This window comes from Chironomus tepperi, unplaced genomic scaffold, assembly GCF_022539635.2.
Source record: "Chironomus tepperi strain 1889 unplaced genomic scaffold, CSIRO-AGI_Ctep_v1 contig_376, whole genome shotgun sequence".
Taxonomy (NCBI): domain Eukaryota; kingdom Metazoa; phylum Arthropoda; class Insecta; order Diptera; family Chironomidae; genus Chironomus; species Chironomus tepperi.
The window spans coordinates 2,288,908-2,308,506 of record NW_027226498.1 but is presented as its reverse complement, the minus strand read 5'-3'; the positions used below and the strand labels follow the sequence as shown (position 1 = coordinate 2,308,506).

The 19,599-nt window shown below is 30.4% G+C and overlaps 4 protein-coding genes across 4 annotated transcripts; 1 reads left to right on the top strand and 3 right to left on the bottom strand.

The window, feature by feature from the left end:
- Positions 1-21: 21 nt before the first annotated feature.
- Positions 22-2,100, bottom strand: LOC139095835 (nucleolar protein dao-5-like). The gene is made up of 3 exons (XM_070647351.1): positions 1,901-2,100; positions 389-1,735; positions 22-320 (listed from the first exon to the last, which is right to left on the bottom strand). Exons 1-3 carry the CDS (start codon positions 2,032-2,034, stop codon positions 191-193), a joined length of 1,611 nt encoding a protein of 536 aa, XP_070503452.1. The 5' UTR covers positions 2,035-2,100; the 3' UTR covers positions 22-190.
- A 730-nt stretch (positions 2,101-2,830) lies between these two features.
- Positions 2,831-3,707, bottom strand: RpL36A (ribosomal protein L36A). The gene is made up of 3 exons (XM_070647235.1): positions 3,681-3,707; positions 3,116-3,289; positions 2,831-2,968 (listed from the first exon to the last, which is right to left on the bottom strand). Exons 1-3 carry the CDS (start codon positions 3,705-3,707, stop codon positions 2,831-2,833), a joined length of 339 nt encoding a protein of 112 aa, XP_070503336.1.
- A 149-nt stretch (positions 3,708-3,856) lies between these two features.
- LOC139095829 (transcription-associated protein 1-like) lies at positions 3,857-15,603 on the top strand. The gene is made up of 8 exons (XM_070647340.1): positions 3,857-4,089; positions 4,195-4,380; positions 4,446-8,862; positions 8,921-8,985; positions 9,074-14,121; positions 14,194-14,395; positions 14,460-15,182; positions 15,242-15,603. Exons 1-8 carry the CDS (start codon positions 3,895-3,897, stop codon positions 15,545-15,547), a joined length of 11,142 nt encoding a protein of 3,713 aa, XP_070503441.1. The 5' UTR covers positions 3,857-3,894; the 3' UTR covers positions 15,548-15,603.
- A 192-nt stretch (positions 15,604-15,795) lies between these two features.
- Positions 15,796-19,217, bottom strand: Ube3a (ubiquitin protein ligase E3A). Its single transcript, XM_070647339.1, has 5 exons — positions 19,005-19,217; positions 18,572-18,861; positions 17,807-18,513; positions 16,288-17,745; positions 15,796-16,212 (listed from the first exon to the last, which is right to left on the bottom strand). The coding sequence occupies exons 2-5, from the start codon at positions 18,859-18,861 to the stop codon at positions 16,016-16,018; spliced, it is 2,652 nt and encodes an 883-aa protein (XP_070503440.1). The 5' UTR covers positions 19,005-19,217; the 3' UTR covers positions 15,796-16,015.
- Between the last annotated feature and the right edge of the window lie 382 nt (positions 19,218-19,599).

The following is a 19,599-nucleotide window of genomic DNA, read 5'->3' as shown; positions in this document are numbered from 1 at the left end:
TAAATTTAAAAACCTCAAATCTTAATAAATTTCCAGCAGAGATATTCAAATTCTTTATTTCAAACTAGTGAACATAAAAGTATCTTAATCTATAAAAATATAAACGTAAAAAAATATTGTATTGAGACCCTCAAAAAATAATCTAAAACTTAATGCATTATAAAGTTACGAAAAATTAACTATGCTGCATTTAATTTTTAGAAATTTCCTCAAATGCTATGCTCTTTTTAAATGCTGTACGTCTGGCTTTTGCTGACTTGGGAGTGTTGACCTTTGATGCTGACAAAGGAGTGCATCCAAAGCAAGTAGCCGTATTATGTCTGTAAATAATATATGTATTAATAAATATTTGATTTTAAAAAAAAAAATCATTAATTTGAATACCTACCTTGGAGTATCACCTGTCTCCGCAATTCTACGTGATCGTCGAGTCGGTGTGTCAAGGATTGTCTTTCTGGTTCGTCTTTTGTTCTCTCCTGTGGTCGCCATTAATTTAGCTTCCTGAATAGATTGTAAATTCGTTTTAAAATGCTCAACTTGGTCAAACAGCATCATCCAATAATTATCAATATCGTCTTCTGTGATATTTTTAGGCTCAGGCGAACTCTCGAACTTTTCAAGGAGATCACCAAAACCTTTCATTTTTTCAGAAATCAATAAATTTCCTTGTTGAATTGTCTGATGAATATTACTTTGCATATCCTCAGACAATTTATCAATAAAACTATCCAAATTACTTGTGAAAGCTTTCAACTGAATAGAAATGTAGGCCACTTGATTGTCTAGAGATGATTTGTAGAATTTGTACGTATTTGATTGAACCTTTTTACTGACTGGTTTGGTGACGACTTCTGATGTCTCAACCGTTGGAACAGGACTCTTTGGAATTTTCTCCTGTGCTGATTCACTTTTGACAATTTTTTTCTTAATTTTACTGACTTGCTTTGATTCCACACTTTTAGCAGGTTTCTTTTCGCGAGTTGAACGCTTGACAGGAACGATAATTTTTGCAGTTTGCTTTTTGGCTTCCTTTTTCTTCTCATCCACCAGATTTAATTCTTTATTGCTTTGAACTGGCATCTCGTTCTTTTCCTCAACAATAGGATTAGATCTTTTGACGGGAGTTACAGTAATTGCGATTTGTTTTTCATCTTCAACACTTTTCTCGGTAAGCTCAGCATCTTTATCAGATGGTACATTTTCATGGAAAGGTGAAGGCAATTTTTGAGGAGATAAGATCTCTATTACAGATTCATCTAAAATATTCTCCTGCTGATCAGGAATAATTTCGAAAGTGTCATCAAGACTTTGAGCTGGTTTAACAGGAATTTTTTCTTCGTTCCTTGGAGCATTGTTGAATTCTGTAAGAATCTTCTTTCGTGATTTAGCTGGTTCGTCCTTCTTTGATTTCTTTACTACTGTAGCATTCTCCTTTCTAGCTGTTGTTGCAATTTGTTTGATTGTTGATTTCTTAAAAATTTTGCCATCACTCATCAAAGCATTTTTGATTGGAGTGGAAATAGTAAATGCCTTTGGTTTTTTCAGTGGTTCCTTTCGCTCGACCCATCTTCCAACTGGCACATATGGAATAAATGGGCTACGTTGTTCAACCTTTTCCTTTAATTTAGTAGTTCTTTTCTGCTCAATGTATGCTTTTAATTTACTTGACTTATCTTTAATTTGTGATATCTTTAACGGTGCTGGTTTAATTGGTGTGGTTACAGAATTGTCAACACTATAAAAAAAAAAGAAAATCAGTTAGCAATTACACAAGGAATGAATAGGATTTTAAAGATAGGATCAATCTTTTAGCTCCTTTGAATAATTGAGATCAGAGATTTATAATATCTATGGTGATGAATACATAAAGTTATGAAATTAATAAAATTTTGTAACTTACTCGACATCAATTTTTCTGTTTGCAGCAAATCGATCATTTCGCATTTCAACTTGTCTGTTTTTGTCTCTTTTGACTCTTTCGGTCATTGTAAGACCTAAATTGGTCGCTTTATACAAACGCTTCCTTGTTTCCATCTTATAAATCGTAGATTAAATTAAATTAAGTTGTTTTAGTAAATCACTAAATGACGATGTAAACTGTTGTTTTGAAACTTTGAATTTAAAAAAAATAACGGCCGCTGAATAAGTTTGAACAACATTCGTAGTGACAAAGGCGCTTTATATTAAGCACTTTGTCCAAACCGCTTAGTAAGACTTTTATAATTACTCTGTCCTCAATAACCTAACTGAATTCTACCAAAATACCTGAAAATTATCTGAAAACAATAATACTGACAAAACTTTAATCGCAGTTTACTAAGATTATAAAAATTAAAAAAAAAGTTTTGAAAATAAAATCTCAATTCAAATTATGAAGAACAGCATGCAAAAATTTAGATCTCCCCACAGAGCTCGAAGTCGACTCGGATTTTGTATGTAAAAGTCGGCTCGTCTTTTTATAAATTTTGAGTCGAATGTTAGCTCTGGTTTATCATGCATAAGAAATCATTCACATATTTTAATTAAAATTCGTTGTGATAATCATTTAAAGCTGTATAATCATTACATTTCTTATGGAAAAGACTTGATATTATTTAGAAGAACCTAATGAAATTTTATTTCAATTGAACTTATGTCCACATTTCTGTGTTTTCTTTCTTCTAATTTTTACAAAAGTCATCTAGTTACAACTTAGTTCCTGAAAATCGTATTAACACGAGAAAATGAAAAACACTGTTTATACACGCTTTTTTGAATATTATTCAAAGATTCACTTTTATTAACATGTAAGTGAAAAGCAAGATGGAATTAGATATTAGGGGCGAGTAATTTAGAACTGAATCATTTGTCCCTTTCTCTTCTTGTCACCTCCCAATTCAAAATGTTTGCAACGCTTCAATGGAGACTGTTTACGATATTTGCATTCGGTACATTCCATACGTAAGACAATTTTCTTGGTAGTTTTAGCCTGAAATGAATTGAAGTATTTTAGTTAGCTCTAGATTTATAAGATTGCTACAACAAATAAAATTAAACATTATCGATCAAAGACATGTTTTGCAATAAATCTTGCTTCATGTGTACATGTATTTAATCAAAAGTTTAGTTAAAGTACCTTCTTTCTGAAGATGGGCTTAGTTTGACCACCAAAACCTTGTTGTTTACGATCGTAACGACGACGACCTTGTGAAGCTTTCCTTTCCTTGGATTTCTTGTACTGGGACACTTTATGAACGCGATGAGCGTTGCATTTTTTGCAGTATGTTCTGCGCTGTTTTGGAACGTTTACCTGAAAAAATAATTACAATAAAAATTATTTGAGAAATTTTGTGTAACCTCAATGATTTGTATAGGAAATATATTTTAAGTATTTTATCACAAAAATCGCCATAAAATAAAGTCAAATTTATATGCACTCAATAGTATTGATATTTGTGAATACTTTTATGATAAATTTAAGATTAAAATACTTTAACTAACCATTTTAATTCCAATTAATTGAAATTTGTGAACACGATATTTTTGTATTCAGCAAAAAAGAAAGAATTTTCTCGCGGAAAAAATAGACTTCATCGTTCTGGATTCGACTTTTTTTTTAAAAATATAAAGTTCGTTAAATGAAATATATTAAAACGGAAATATAACTTTCATTAGGCCACAACATTAAATTTTAATAATACCAATTGTTCATTATTTGCTTTTGACATATAATTCACTGTAAAACATAATAAATCATCAAACGATAAGAGAGAAAATAGCAAAAAAGGAAAAATTAACCGGCTTATGAGTATACTTTTGTATACACTTGTTGACGAAATTTAGAGCCATATGTTTTGTGTTTGTTTTGATATTTCAATTCTTAGTGAAAATTAATTTTTATCAAATAAAGTGAAAATGGAGACTTTAAAAATATTAGAAAACCCCAATATAAGTGAAGAACAGAAAGCTAAAGTGATTAATGAAGTTAGTGAATCGTTTGATGCTCTTATAGCTGATAAAAACTATAATGTGATTGAAGTCCTGAATATTTTTATGAATTATCTTAATAATGGAGAATATCAATTTTTCTCGGAAAGTCCAACACAAAAGGTACCGTATTAAGTGCTAAAGATTATAAATAAGAACAATTGAAATTCTAAATTTCTTTATTTTTGAATAAAACTATTTTTCTGATCTTCATACAATGTTCCATAGACTCGAAAACAACTATTGGAAATGATGCATAGATTACCGGTATCAGAAACTATTCGTCCTCATGTGATTTCAGTTTTATCACTTATGCTTACACTAATAAGAGAAGATAATGAAGAAAATGTCCTTATATGTTTGAGAATCATAATTGATTTACACAAACAGTATAGACCACCATTTTATCCACAAGTAAGCTTATAAAATATTGACTCAATCCCTCCAGTATGACTTATTCTTGTTTATTTTATTTATAGATCAAAGAATTTTTGGCATATATTCAAAATATCTACTCGAATCTGCCTCATAAAATGATTAAAATTTTTGATCCTCGATACTCTCGACTAGATAAAGCAAATTTCAATATTGACGATATTTATACATTAACAGATAAAATTATGCCAAAAGGAAGAAATTCATTTAAAGTCCTTCAAGAGCTTCCTATAGTTTTGGTTCTTTTGTATCAACTTTACAAACAAAATGTTCATGATCATGTAGTTGTCTTTTTGCCTGCTATTTTAAATACAATTACATTGGAACCAACAAAAGAATTTCGCGAACACGAAAAATTCAATAGAGAATTGTTTGTGGATTTTCTTGGAGCCCAGATAAAAACGCTTGCATTTCTTGCATACACGATAAAAACATTTTCCGGAGGTCTTATGGAAATCATTGAGAATCATGCCAAAACCTTGGTTGAAGGGATGATTTTATTATTACGTCTATGTCCAAAAGAAGTCGCTCATTTGAGAAAAGAGCTCTTAGTTGCTACTCGTCATATATTAGCAACAAATTTAAGAACACATTTCATACCTTCGTTAGAACTTCTTTTTGATGAAGATTTACTTCTTGGAAAATCTGGATACACAGCATTATGTTCACTTCGCCCTCTAGCATTTTCAACACTTGGTGATTTTATACATCATGTTCGAATGGAATTAAATCTTGAGATATTGTCTAAAGCAATTCAGTTATTTTCAAAAAATGTTCATGACGAAACTCTTCCATTGGCTATTCAAATCATGTCTATAAGGCTCTTACTGAATCTTGTTGAATGCATTAGAACGCAAAGGCAACTAGATATGAACATCAATGATGCAACTGTTCGTAAAACTCTTCTACAAAATATGATGAAAGTTTTCATTCTCAAATTTCATACAATTGGCAAAATGCAAATGCCAATAATAACAGAAAAATGGAAATCAACTGGTAACCAATTAGCATCGAGTACTGATTCTTCAACAAAAGAATTCACATCTGTTGAAATAATACCGGAAGCCATTTCAAAATTAACGAGTATAGGTTTTACTCCTCCGTCAAATTTAAATCTCACAGAATATAAATTATTGATAAAATCTCTTATTGGAGGAATCAAAACGATCATGTTTGGTATAAGCTTTATTGATAATGGAGCACAGCCGAATCAACAAATTTCAATTGTCTTAACACCTCAAGAAATCCAGTATTTCATTAATTTCTTTAATTGGTCGCTAGATGCTTTCTACGTTTATCGAATTAATACTTTGGGAAATAATCAACAAAAACTAGCGTTATCAGTAGCTGCACAACGGGAAGAAAAGGAGTTGTTGGAGTTGTTTAGTGGCCTATTCCTAAATCTTTCAAGCCAAAACTTTCAAGAAATTTTCACGTCTTGCATAGACACATTAATTGATAAAATGAAAACGAATCAGAATCTTCAAATAATCATAAATACATTTTTGTCATATCGCGCAACTTCTCCTATATTTGCTTCTGTAATGGTTGAATTTTTACTTAAGAGAATGCAAGTAATTGGCTCAAATGATACAGAACTTTCAAATCTGTATTTAAAAATGTACAAATTGATATTTGGAAGCGTTTCGATGTTTTGTATTGAAAATGAGGGAATGATTCGCCCGTATTTACAAACCATAGTTGTTAATTCAATGGAAATGGCAATGAGAGCTGAAGAACCTTACAATTACTTTCTCTTATTAAGAGCTTTATTTCGATCTATTGGAGGAGGAACATATGACATTCTTTATCAAGAATTTCTGCCGCTATTGCCAAGTCTTCTTGGTGGACTAAATAAATTACAAAGTGGATGTCACGAACAACAAATGAAGGATTTGTTTGTTGAATTATGCCTAACAGTTCCAGTTCGATTATCTTCGTTACTTCCATTTTTACCAATGTTAATGGAACCGCTTGTATCAGCATTAAACGGATCGCCAACTCTTGTGAATCAAGGATTAAGAACTTTAGAATTATGTGTTGATAATCTTTTGCCTGACTTTTTCTGTGATCATATACAACCTGTTCGAGCAGAACTCATGCAATCATTGTGGAAAACACTTCGTAATCATGACAACTCATCAATGGGTGCTTTTAGAATACTTGGAAAATTTGGTGGTGGCAATAGAAATATGCTAATAGAACCACAAAAACTAGAACATCAAGACATGGAACATGATTCTATGATGCTTAAACTATCCTATTCAAATAAACGCGTTGAATTGCCAGCTGAAAGCATAATAAAGTCTGCTTATCAAATATTAAAGACATCGAATGAACCGTTTTATCTTAAAGAAAGCTGGAACGTTGTAAAATTGTTCTTGCTTTCGAATATAGAATTTGAAGATGATCAAAATTCGATGAGGAATTTGTTGCAACAAACAGAATATATAGTAATGGACAATGTTGGACAGAATATTGTTAAAACTTACAATAATTTTGAAAACGAAGTGATTCAAGTTGCATTTAGTTCTATGTTCTTAGCATCTCATCTTAAGGATGTTAAGAAGGAATCACTACCGATTACAATTCACATAGTAGAAAAATTAACGATAATAGCTATTGGCTACCAAACTGGAACAATTCAAAAGATTAATGAAGGATCACTACAAAAACCTCTTTTGATGTTCGATGGTTTATTTTCTTTAATGGACAGTGAAGATAAAACAATCTATAACTATGGAACTTCTATTTTACAAATAATTATAAAAATTACTACGAATGTAATGGGATCTCTCAATCGCATTGCAAATTTACCAATGATACAATATATGTTTGAAAGAGCAATTGATTTGCTATATGAGAAATCTTCATATTCTCAAAAAGGAGGGTGTATTATTCTGAAGTTTTTATGTGAACAACTTCCGTCTTCACTATTCTTCAAAAATTTATTTGCTATTTTAAAAGCACACTTATTTGTTATTCGAGACTTATCTGACAATGTCTGCAGAGGTACTATTGATGTAGCAGAAACAAATGTTGATTTTTTGTTGGAAATGATAATGAATTATGTCAGCTCTAATAATATGACTGAAGAATACATCAAAGTATACAATAGTGTAGTGAATGAATTAGTACTACAAACAGCAAGTCCACATAAGCTTATACGAAAAGTAGCAACAAAATCTCTGAGAAAAATTGCACAACTACAAAAAACTACCATTTCAAACTTACTGGAACCATACAAAAATTTCTTTGCCGAAGTAATCGTTTTTTCACCTGCAAAAACATATCTTCGACATCAGCCACTAAGCACACAAATTGGAATACTGGAAGCCAATTATTTTTGTACATCTTTAGAACCAAAATTAATGAAATTTGATAACTTTCAATTTTTGACCGATGTGAAAATTATTATCAAATGTGATGACGACACTATGTCAAGATGTGATGCATATAAAGACCCAAAAGTGTTACCAGAATTACGAGAAAGTGCGATGAGGGTATTGGTGTCATGGCATTATATTTATCACAACCAACATTACGATACCGACAAAGTAAAAAATATAAATTTTTGTGAAGATGCATTTATCACTTTGTTCAAAGCTTTGGAGAATCATCAGAATCTTCAAGAAACTGCTTTTGAATGTCTCAAAAAATTAATAGACGAATGCAAAGAAAAAACCGAAACTGGATGGCCCGTTCAACATTCATTTTTGGAATCTCTTGGTGATTATAATAGTTGGACTTCCAATAGCATAAAAAGACTATCTTATTATTGCTTGCTGTTCCCCAAAATGTTTACTGAGAAAACCTGTGAACAGTTATTCGAAATTGTAAAAAAGTTAATTCAAAATTCAATTATTGCCAACAAGGATCAAAACTATTTGAAAATTGCAAAAACTGGAGAAACAGAATTGAAAATAGCAGCTATTATAGATTTGTTTCATTTGATTCCAACATGCTCAGCAAAATTTGTTATATTATTAATACGTTTAGTAATGACATTTGAGGAAAATGTGTCAATTGAAACATCATGTCCTTATAGAGAACCACTCATCAAATTTTTATTGCGTTATCCTGAGGAAACAATAACTTTTCTTTTGGCAGATGAGCAAATTAAAAACCAACAATATAACAGATTTACAATTTTCCTTCTCAAAAATAAAGATGGTAATATATTTAAATCTGTTATGGAAAATAGAAGTAGTAGACTGAAGGAATTGATATTGAGAGTAAATTCATCACCAAGTAAAAACGAGCAATATCATGCTATTTTGATAATACATACAATAACTGTGCTTAATAATCAATGGCTTTCATCTCAAATGGGTATTGTTGATGCTCTAAATCATATCTGGAGAATAGATTTAAATAAAAACGTCGATCAATATAATATGGTGTGTGATTACTGGCACTTGGTGACAAAAATTTTGCTGCACTATTTTGAACATAATCCTGGTAAATTTTTTTGTTTAATTAAAGGTTTAAAAAAACTAATACAATTTTTTTCTAATAGGAGATATTGATCTACTTTTTCAATTACTCAACATTTTCAATGTCAGATTTGTCCCGGATTTTCAAGTAAGTTAAAAATGATAAAAATCATGTGCAATCTTCTTGTTATCTAATAATTCCTTACTATGCATATTTATTTTTTTTAAAAATATAGTTTTTTCGAGATTTCATCTATACTATATGTCAAAATTACACCGTTGATTGGAAGAGAAATGCATTTTTCATGTTTGTGGAATATTATAATCGACCCACAGTCACTATAGATCTAAAAATCAAAATATTAACGATGATTCTCATACCAAGCTTTGCAATAAGCTTTGATAAAGGCGAAGAAAGTCGTTTGATTAGAGGAATAACTCAAGATGAAGAAAGTAACATTATTTCAGTGTTTATTAATAAAATTGTTAATCCATTTATGATGAAAGAAAATGATGATGGTTTGCGAATAGTTCTTCTACAATTTGCCTGTCTACTGGTTGAGCGGGCATCTCCATACATTCAAAGTAACAAGAAAGAAGACATTCGACAGCTGACAACTTTTGGATATTCAAGTTTGTTGCATTCAAAGAATTTTTGGGATCCAACTGCAGTATACAATGGACATTTACTACTTTCACACATTATTGCTAAACTTGCAAATAAAAAATCATGGCAAGAAGTGGTATTCAAAGTCTTCCACTCACTTCTTAAGGCACATGCTATTGAAGCCAGAAACATAGTTCGTCAAACATTAGAAGTGTTTATGCCAATGATGCCACTAAAAATGAATGATCAATCTAATTTATCATTAATTAATCTCACAAAATCAGTGATTATCAAAGATGGACACGCAATATTGCAACTTTATCATGTTTTTCAAGTTATAATCCGACATCATTCTATTTATTATCCAGTACGACATGAGATAATTCAAAATATGATACAATCAATGCAAAGATTAGAATCATCAAATTCAATAGACTATAGAAAACTAGCGATTGATATTGCTGAGGTAATAATAAATTGGGAACTTAAAAGAATCAAAGATAATGCTGAAGAACAAGAAAAAATGTCATTAACAGGCGGGATTAAAAGAACCCACCAGGAACTTTTACAATCGTCTATAAAAAAACAAGCAGTAGGGGAATATTCTCCACAACCAGGACCATCTCAAATGTCACTAATGTCAATTGACGATGCGTCAAACAAACCAATTGAGTACGTTCATTGTAAATCTGTAATAAATTTCTTATTTGATTTACTCTTCATGTTAAGTGAACAAATTACAAGTCAATTATCATCAATCGTCTCTCCTAATGAGGTAATATCGAAACACAGTCTGAATTTATTGAAAAAAATTCTTAAAAAAGGTGTTTGGATAAAAGAAAACGAAGATTTACAATTGATTCGATTAAAGAAGGTGTTCGAGGAGCCATCAAAAGTCAGTAGCACGACTGTATGCAATTTTCTGGAAATTTTCATTCATCTTTTAGATGAATTGGATGAAACAAAATTACTTTCAATCATAAAAACTCTTCAACCAGGTTTAGCGATTTGTATTACAAGTGCACAAACAAAAGTTTTAAGATTAATGTCAACATTCCTTTCCAAACTATTCACGCTTTTTCCACCTGAAGTTTACATGAATCATGATGAATTAAGATTTTTGTATCAAACTGTAGAAAAGGCTATAAGAAATGGACTTGAAGTTTTCGAAAAGGATACTGAAACTCCGACAGCATCATTCTTTGGAACCTTCTTAATATTAAAGACTGCTTTCTCAAATGATAGTAAATATTTTGAAAAGTTTGTAGAAAAGTTCACTCGATTTGTAGTTTTGCTGAAAACAGACCACCTGAATGTTAATTCTCAACAACAAGCTCCAACACAAGCACCTTCACCAAATAATGAATTGACTAAGGAAATGCTAATGCAATCACTGCATTTATTAAAGAATTATTTGAATATTATGTCAGCTGAAACACGTAAAACGTACATCAGTGTTATATTAATTGAGCTAATTGAAAAAAGCAGTGATTCTAAAATTATCAAAACAATAATTCAGCTTCTTGAAAGTTGGTTTCATTTGAAAGATCCACTCAATGAACCATGCTTAAGAGAGAAAGTTATACTTTTACAAAAATTAACCTACCACGTTGAAAACAGATTTAATAGTGATTCTGCTCTGAATGGACAGTTCTTAGAGTTAATATATTATATTTTCTCGAATTCACAAACAAACACTATCGAATTAACATCCAGATTAGACCATGCATTTTTGGGTGGCTTAAAGTGCGCTCAATACGAAATAAGGCAGAAATTTTTCACACATTTTAACAAAACTGTTGAAAAGAGTGTTTATACTCGGCTTATGTATATTTTATCAACAAGAACATGGGATTCAATAAGCCATCACTACTGGATAAAACAATGTATTGAACTATTGTTTTTAACTGTTGATTGCGAAAGTATATTTAATATGACTGCTAATGACTACAAAATTCCTAAGATAACAAAATCGATTGACATGATCCAAATGTTTGCACAAGAAAATGAAGATTACAAAGATTTCGATTTCAATGAAAACAAGGAAGATATAAGTAATTTTATTAATATATATAATGCTATTGGAAGTCGTGATCAATTCATTGCGAAACTTGCATCATCGCAAATGAAATTTTCAAAAATTTCTCAGGAGTTTAATACAGAAAATTTTCTGAAAGGTGTTGTTCAAATATGCCATGTAGACAAAAAACTTTCAGAAAAGTTGTGGATAAAGGTATTTCCACAGTTATGGTCTAACTTTGAATATTCACAACGTAATGAATTAGCAAAGGAAATTATTCCGTTTCTATCAAATGGAACTAAAATAAATTTAAATGGTGTCAATCAAAGTGCTCTCAATACATTTGTACAAGCACTTTCAAACTGTAACCCCCCTGTGCCAATGTCACCAAAATTGTTAAAATCTATTAGCAAGATTCACAATACTTGGCATACTGTTGCATTATTAACAGAAGATATGCTTGAAAACTTTATGAAGGAACGAGAAAATTTAGAATTAACAGAATTCGATGATGAGCCAGAAGATGAAATGCTAACAGAAGTTTTTGGATCACTTTCAAGTCTATATTCCTCGTTAAAAGAAGAAGATTTATGGGCTGGCTTGTGGAAAACTCACGCAAAGTATCCAGAAACTAATATTGCCATATTTTATGAACAAATGGGATACTTTGAAGAAGCTCAAAATAATTATGAAAATGCTTTGCTGAAATTTAAACAAGATGTTTCAAATGGAATTAATACTGTGTCTATAAGTGACGAGATAGAATTGTGGGAAGATCACTGGATTCGTTGTACAAAGGAACTGAATGATTGGAGCAATTTATTAAATTATACTTCAACAAATAAAGATAAATATATACTACATATAATAGATTGCGCGTGGAAAATGTCCGATTGGAATTTGATGCACCAATCATTTTTAAGAGCTGAGCAGTTAATATCCAAACAAAATGACAGTAAAGTGGGATTATATGGTGGATATATTTCTCTTTTGTGTCAGAAGGAAACTGTTATTGCCAAATACATAGAAAATGCGTCAATGGCTTGTTTACATCAGTGGAAATTCTTGCCACACGTTATTTCAAATGTTCATATTCCAATTCTACAAAATGCACAACAAATCATGGAATTGCAAGAAGCTGGTCAAATACATCAAGATCTTTTAAGAAAACAAGCTTTGCCATTCCACGATATGAAAAGTATTATTAAAACATGGAGGAACAGATTACCAATTATATCTGATGATTTGTCACACTGGAAAGACATATTTACATGGCGTCAACATCATTATAAGTTGATTGTTGAAAACGCAAGTGGTAGTAACCATGTCGTAGCAAATTTGGGATCTCAAGCATCAGCACAAACCTACATAAAGTTTGCAAAAATTGCAAGAAAGCAAAACTTGTCTGCTTCATGTCAAAAATCATTAACTGAGATTGACTCGATCGCGTCGATACCATTAGCAGATTGTTTCCAAAAAATCGTACAGCAAATTAAATATTTCATTAATTTATCACAATATTCTACCGATCCAAAAATTAATCTTGCGGATGCATTGAAAATTGTTGAGAATGTGAACCTTGATTTATTTCAACCAGAATTCAAATCTATTTTATATGGATACGAGGGATACTTGCAAACATATATAGGAAATACACCAGATGCTAACAAAGCATTTCAAAATGCAGTTGAACTTTGTGACAATTCAACTAAAGTCTGGTCATTTTATGGAGAATATATGGAAAATCTTTTCAAAAGAAATCCTAAAAAGGCAATATCGTCAGGAATATCCGCATTAACTTGCTTCCTTCATGCATCACGTGAACATAATGAAATGAAATCAAGAAAATATTTGGCAAAAGTGCTATGGCTTTTGACATACAATGAAACTCGAACTGAAATGTTTAAGGTTATGGACAATTATATGTTCGGAATTCCAATGATTAATTGGCTTTCATGGATTCCTCAACTATTTAATGCACTAGTACAATATGAGTGCGACACAATTATGAATTTGCTAAATCAAATAGCAAAAATATTCCCACAAGCCGTTTACTTTCCTATACGAACGCTCTACTTAATGTTGAAAATTGAACAACGTGAAAGATATAAAAACATTGAGCACTTCAAAAGTTTTGGTGATCAACCAGGAACTTCTTCAATGAATCAATCTAATTTGTTGTCAATGAAATCGACACCAGCAATGTGGCGATGCTCTAAGATTATGCAATTAGTAAGAGAAGTTCATCCAACAATCGTTTGCTCTTTAGAAAATATTTTAGATCAACTAATGTCAAAATCAGACTTGGATGGAATACGCTGGTTCCGTGAAAATGTATTTGAAGAAAACTTGCATCAATTAAAACAAGGTTTGACAAAATGTTATGGAATCGCATTTGATAATCGGTTATCTATCAATGAGGCAACTACTACTCAGCATACAGTAAATTTTATAAGGAAACTGATATCAAATTTCTCAATGGTATCAGAAAATGCATCAGAAAGCTTACTACAAGATCCAGTATTCAATAAACTTCGTCAACAATTTATAGAGGGATTTAATTTTCAACAACCTGAGAGTAACAAACTGATAGATCTTATAAAAAGACTCAAAGCTTGCATAAAAATTATGGAAGAAAAAGTTAAATATTTGTCAAAGTAAGCTTTGTTAGTTGAACTTCTATGCTGGAATTAATAACATTTTTTTTTTTTTTTTTTTAATTTTTTTAGATCTTTTTTGATAGAAGAAAAATACAGATTTTTATCGAACTTTAGTAATAAAACAGCGGAGATCGATTTGCCAGGAGAGTTGTTATTACCACGACATTCACATTATCATATTAAGATAGCTAAGTTCATGCCAAGAGTTGAAATCGTGCAAAAGCATAATACTTCGGCAAGGAGAATATTAATCCAAGGAACAAACGGAAAAGTAACAAATATTAAAAAAAAAAAATTGAACATTTTTAAATTATTTATTAATTTGTGTTTTACAGATCTATCCATATTTGGTTGTAAATGATTCTGGAATGATCGATGCAAGAAGAGAAGAACGAGTGCTTCAGCTATTGCGAATGCTTAGTGGTTATCTGACCAAATTTAAGGAGACCAGTAGACGATTCCTTTCGATAACTATACCTCGAGTTATTCCAATTTATCCACAAATGAGACTTGTAGAAGATAATCCTTCAAGTAATTCTCTTTTGGATATACTTAAGATACATAGCTCCAAAATGAACACTGACTACAATGCTGCAATATCTAGATATTATGAACGATTAATTGAAATTCAACGAAGAGGCGCTCAAACAACACATATAATATTAAAAGATATTTTCCTTGAAGTTCAAAAGAAAATGATTCCTAAAACAATCTTAAAAGATTGGGCAAATCAAGCATTTACATCATCAACAGATTATTGGTCGTTTAGAAAAATGTTTACACTTCAACTTGCACTTTGGTCTACAGTTGAATATGCATTCCACTTGACAAGACTTAATCCAGAACAAATGTATGTTCATCAAGATACTGGATTAATAAATGTGTCGTATTATAAGTTTGATTTGGATGATTCAAATGGTGAAATGAGTTCACCAAAACCAGTACCATTTAGACTTACTCCGAATATTACTGAATTTATATCAAATGTAGGAGTATTGGGTCCATATACTGCTTGCATGATGTCCACCTCACGATGCTATTTGCAGCCAAACTTTCAGGTAGTATTAACTATGTTATTTTGAACATGTCATTTATTAATTGTTTTTTGCTTCCAAAGGTTCCAACGATTCTAAGAACCATTCTACGTGATGAATACATCATGTACTTTCGTCGTATTATCATGAATGCAACACCAATTGATTTAAATGATGATCTTTCACAAGACAAAAGCTACAACGAAATTAATTCAGATAATGTCATTGAATCCATAAACAAATCAGTAAATCTAGCAATGAAACGCCTGGAGGAATTAATGACATTTGATTCATCGGAGGAAGAGACAAAAGTTTCGCAGCTAATTGAAAAAGCCAGAAATCAAGACTATTTATCTCATATGGATCCAATTTGGTTCCCTTGGTTCTAAATTAAAATTTTATATTATTTGTAGATTTAGTTACTTATTTGTAAATAAAAATAATAATAATAATAATACTATGATCCTAAAATTAAAAAGAGATTTCATATTCAGTTATCCTTTTAGTACTTTATACATCGAGTTTGACCTCTCATCTTTCAAACTCGTAAGTTTGTTAATGAATTTTCTTAAATCTGTAATTTTTAATTTCTATTCTGATTTATAACTGAAAGAGATAATGTGTGCTTGCAATCACGTTTTTCATTTTTTCTACTTTTAGCTATATTTTGCAGATTTCTGAACTTTTGTTCGTCGATTTTCTACAATGTACACTTTCATATGAAATTAAAAAAAAACTAAAGTAAGTTTTTGTCTGTAGAATATTGTAATATATTTGAATGAACAAAGTGTATATGAATGTTGGACATAGGAGAAACTTAAAATTTTAGTCAAATGCTTTCATTTACGGATCAGATTTTACAACATTCCAAATCCTTTTGAATAATTTATTGCTTTCAGTAAACGCTCCTCAATTTTTTCTCGTGAACTATATTCTGGAAGTAGTAGAATGTTGAAACATGTGTGACTTGTCGGTAAACGATCGCAATCAGGTCCGTGACGAGCAATCACTAATTTTAGTTTACTTAATCCACCAACTGGAACACGATTTGATCCTATATTTGAGAGAAATTTTAATTTTTAAAAAAATATCTCAAAAAATTTACAGCTGAAAAAATCGAATCTCTTACCTGTCGTAAATTGAAGCAATTTTCTCTTGTTTTCTAATGATAATCCATGAACAACGCTCCAGAAATGTTTGATAATTTCTGTTTCAGCAGTGTACCCTCCTTCATATTCTGTTGACTTTTCCAACTCATCAAAATCAAAGTTCTTTGAACCACAAACTAATAACTCGATCTCTTCAGGACGAAAAAGAAGTTTTAGTGGACTTTCATCTGTTACCATTTGGAATCCTTTCTTAAAGGCTTTAAATTGTTTTTCAATGCTTTGATTTAGGACAAAATTAGCATAAAGCTCAACAAATTCATGTTTATTATTTTGATTTACTGGAATATTTTCTCCGTCACTTTTTAAGCAATGCTTTATTGGGGCTCCAAAAACATTTTCATAGCCAATCTCAAAAGTTTGTGAAAAAACTTCTTCCATATCAGGCTCTGTATAATCCAGAATTGCCTTTAAACTATTATAAAGGATTGGATTCCAATCTTTTAAATCATGCCATGAACTACGTACATCCATTAATTTTTTATAGACGACCATAGGGAAATTCAATGGCAGAATTATACTATTATATATGGCTAGACCTAAAACTATTCCAATAAGTGTAAATTGTGCCTCATTCTCAAATGAAAATGAATTGAACCAGCATGTTTGAGTATCCTCATTAGTTGTAAACATTCCATAGTCAGGATTAAAAATCTCTTCAACAATAAGCTGGAAGAATTCTTTTGAGACACCACCTTCATCGATTCCTTGCTCACCATCAAATTCAATAAAGATTTGTTTCTTGAGATCTTTTGGATTGCTTAAAGCAACCATTTCTAATTCTGCTAAAGCATCGTCGATTATAAAATCTCTACGAATTTTTAGTTTTAAATAAGGATTTAACAACATTCTTTCTGTATACATTTTAAAACGACTGTCGAAGAATAATTTTAATGTCTTTGCTGACGGTGTTAATATAAAAGAATAAACGATGAAACTAAATTTCTTATTGGAGCTAAATGGCATGGAATTGTTATCATTAAAAACCAAATTTCTATAACGCATGTAATCTTCATCAGTTTCAATGACATCACACAATGGCTCATTTTGGAATTCTTCATATGGAATAAATGGTTCGTTGCAATCGTGCACAGAAAAACCTAATTCTTTCATTAATGGATCTTCAAATATTTGTTTGTTTTTTGACGAATCAACTTGATACAATATTGAACTAAAATCATCCTCGTCTTCCTCTTCATGCATTGATTCTTCATTACCGGATGCTTTTGATTGCTCAGGTAAATATTTAGGTAATTCAATCATCTCACTAGCGAGAATGTTAGCACAGAAAACAATTTTCATTACTTTTGTTGCGTTTGCAACAATTTCATTGTCGTTAACATGGAAATTACGATGATAAGTATTTGAAATGACTTGAAGTGTAATGATTTGTTGTAAAATCAACAAAATTGGTCTTAAACCTATAAATTGTAGAAAATAGATATCATAATAAACCAACATAATATTTTAAGAAACACAAACCTTCTTTGCAATGAGTACTCCAAATTTGAGCAAGTTTTGCCTGCGCCCAAATTGGAAGTTCTGTTATAGCAGTTAACGTACGAAATATTGATTGCTCGAGCATACTTGATCCAATCTGGAATATTTCGAATAAAATTACTATGCAGCATAAAACCTCTTCAAATTGCTCATTCTCTCTCATAATTCTCATGTCAATTTGAATTAATGTTGCTAAACTTTGAATAGCATTATCTAATGCTTCAAAAACTTTTGAATTTTTCTCATATAATTTACGGAAACTACGTCTTAAGCTCTCAAAATCAATTGTAGAATAGGGCGGTACTTTTTCGTCTTTATTCTCTTCGCAATCCATTAAGTCTTGATCTTTTTCATCATCCTCTAATGTACGAATATCTTCCTTTTTCATAGTCTTTATAGCACTAACTTGTTGAACTCTATCTAATATTACGTCAATTGAGCTTTTCGGCTTTAGCTGAAAACTTTTTAACACAGAATCTTTATCTGAAAAAACTCTTCCTAAAGATCGAATTATTGGTGCAAAATTGTTTGTTTCCACACAATTTTCAATCATTTCATCTAATTTCGCTTCATCAATGTATGAGAGTTCTTTTGTTGGTGAACTTGGTGATAGATTGTCATTAGATTTTCTGTTTAGACTAGAATGTGATGGTTCGACTTTTTTCATAAAATCAGATTCCGTATTGGTCCTGAAATGATTCATAAAACTGTATTATATAAATAAAAAATTAAAATATTAAAGTTTACTTTTTATTGAAGGGTCCTTCCATTTCAATATCCTCAGATGATGGTGAATTATTTTTCTGAAGTTCTTCTGTGCCTTTTAAATTTTCGCACAGTTTTGCTTCTTCAACATATAGTTGAATAGCTTTTACAGCAGCTTGATTTGGTGTTAATGATTTTTCCAAGTGTCCTGAACTTAAGCAATATTTGTTTTTACAATCGGCATTTCCACATCCAACAGTTATTTGAAAAAAATATTTTTCAATTAGCTTCTTCGCTTGAGTTTGTTTACTATTTCGAACATTCGAATCCATCTATTAAAATATTAAATAAAATTAGTTTTGTGAGTTTCAATGCTGTAATTAGGTTCAGATTAATTTTATCGTTGTTATATTTAGAAGTTTTCATTAATAAATAAGTATTTTAAAATAATTTCGTTCATAAAATGCATTGTCACCTTGAAGTCAAATAATTTTCTTTGTTTTGAAAAATCAAGATTTTGAAATCATCAATTTTTATAAAACTTTTTTGCTAATATCTCAAATTATCACTTTAAAAAACTTAAGTAGGCGTAAAAATACAATTTAAATGCACTTTATTTCTTTGAAATTTTACTTTATTTATGTTTATTATTCTAAAAATATGTGAAAAACATCAAAATTAAAAAATATTCCTTTTAAATCTACTTAAACAATAGAGGGGCTTATAACTTTACTGAGTAAGTCCATTTAAATTTGAAAATTTTAAATTTTCGGTTTGAGTAACAGTTTTAATATGATGGATTTTTTATTTAATTTATTTTAAAGCTTAATATTTATTTCTTAAATTCAACTTAAACATAATGTTTTGCTTATTCCTTATTATCATATTCTTTATTCTTTATTTTAATTTATTTATTTAAGTATTAAAGAAAAACCGGTGTTGTTGTTAAGCAAATTTTTCTGTTCAGTTGTTAAATTAAAAAAGCTGTTTGAAGACTGCTGCCAATTTCGTTTTCCTATTTTAACAGTTCTTATATTTTGAGGAAATGAAGGATCACTAATGAAATTCAA

Coding starts and splice junctions, on each gene's coding strand:
- LOC139095835 (XM_070647351.1), bottom strand. CDS start 2,034: ATGGAAACAAGGAAGCGTTTGTATAAAGCGACCAATTTAGGTCTTACA. Junction 1,736..1,900: donor AACAGAAAAATTGATGTCGA/GTAAGTTACAAA, acceptor TTTTTTTTATAG/TGTTGACAATTCTGTAACCA. Junction 321..388: donor GAGACAGGTGATACTCCAAG/GTAGGTATTCAA, acceptor TATTATTTACAG/ACATAATACGGCTACTTGCT.
- RpL36A (XM_070647235.1), bottom strand. CDS start 3,707: ATGTCAAAAGCAAATAATGAACAATTG. Junction 3,290..3,680: donor AAGCAAATAATGAACAATTG/GTATTATTAAAA, acceptor TTATTTTTTCAG/GTAAACGTTCCAAAACAGCG. Junction 2,969..3,115: donor AGCCCATCTTCAGAAAGAAG/GTACTTTAACTA, acceptor AATTCATTTCAG/GCTAAAACTACCAAGAAAAT.
- LOC139095829 (XM_070647340.1), top strand. CDS start 3,895: ATGGAGACTTTAAAAATATTAGAAAACCCCAATATAAGTGAAGAACAG. Junction 14,396..14,459: donor TCCAAGGAACAAACGGAAAA/GTAACAAATATT, acceptor TGTGTTTTACAG/ATCTATCCATATTTGGTTGT. Junction 15,183..15,241: donor ATTTGCAGCCAAACTTTCAG/GTAGTATTAACT, acceptor TTGCTTCCAAAG/GTTCCAACGATTCTAAGAAC.
- Ube3a (XM_070647339.1), bottom strand. CDS start 18,861: ATGGATTCGAATGTTCGAAATAGTAAACAAACTCAAGCGAAGAAGCTA. Junction 18,514..18,571: donor GAAGGACCCTTCAATAAAAA/GTAAACTTTAAT, acceptor GAATCATTTCAG/GACCAATACGGAATCTGATT. Junction 17,746..17,806: donor GAGTACTCATTGCAAAGAAG/GTTTGTGTTTCT, acceptor TACAATTTATAG/GTTTAAGACCAATTTTGTTG.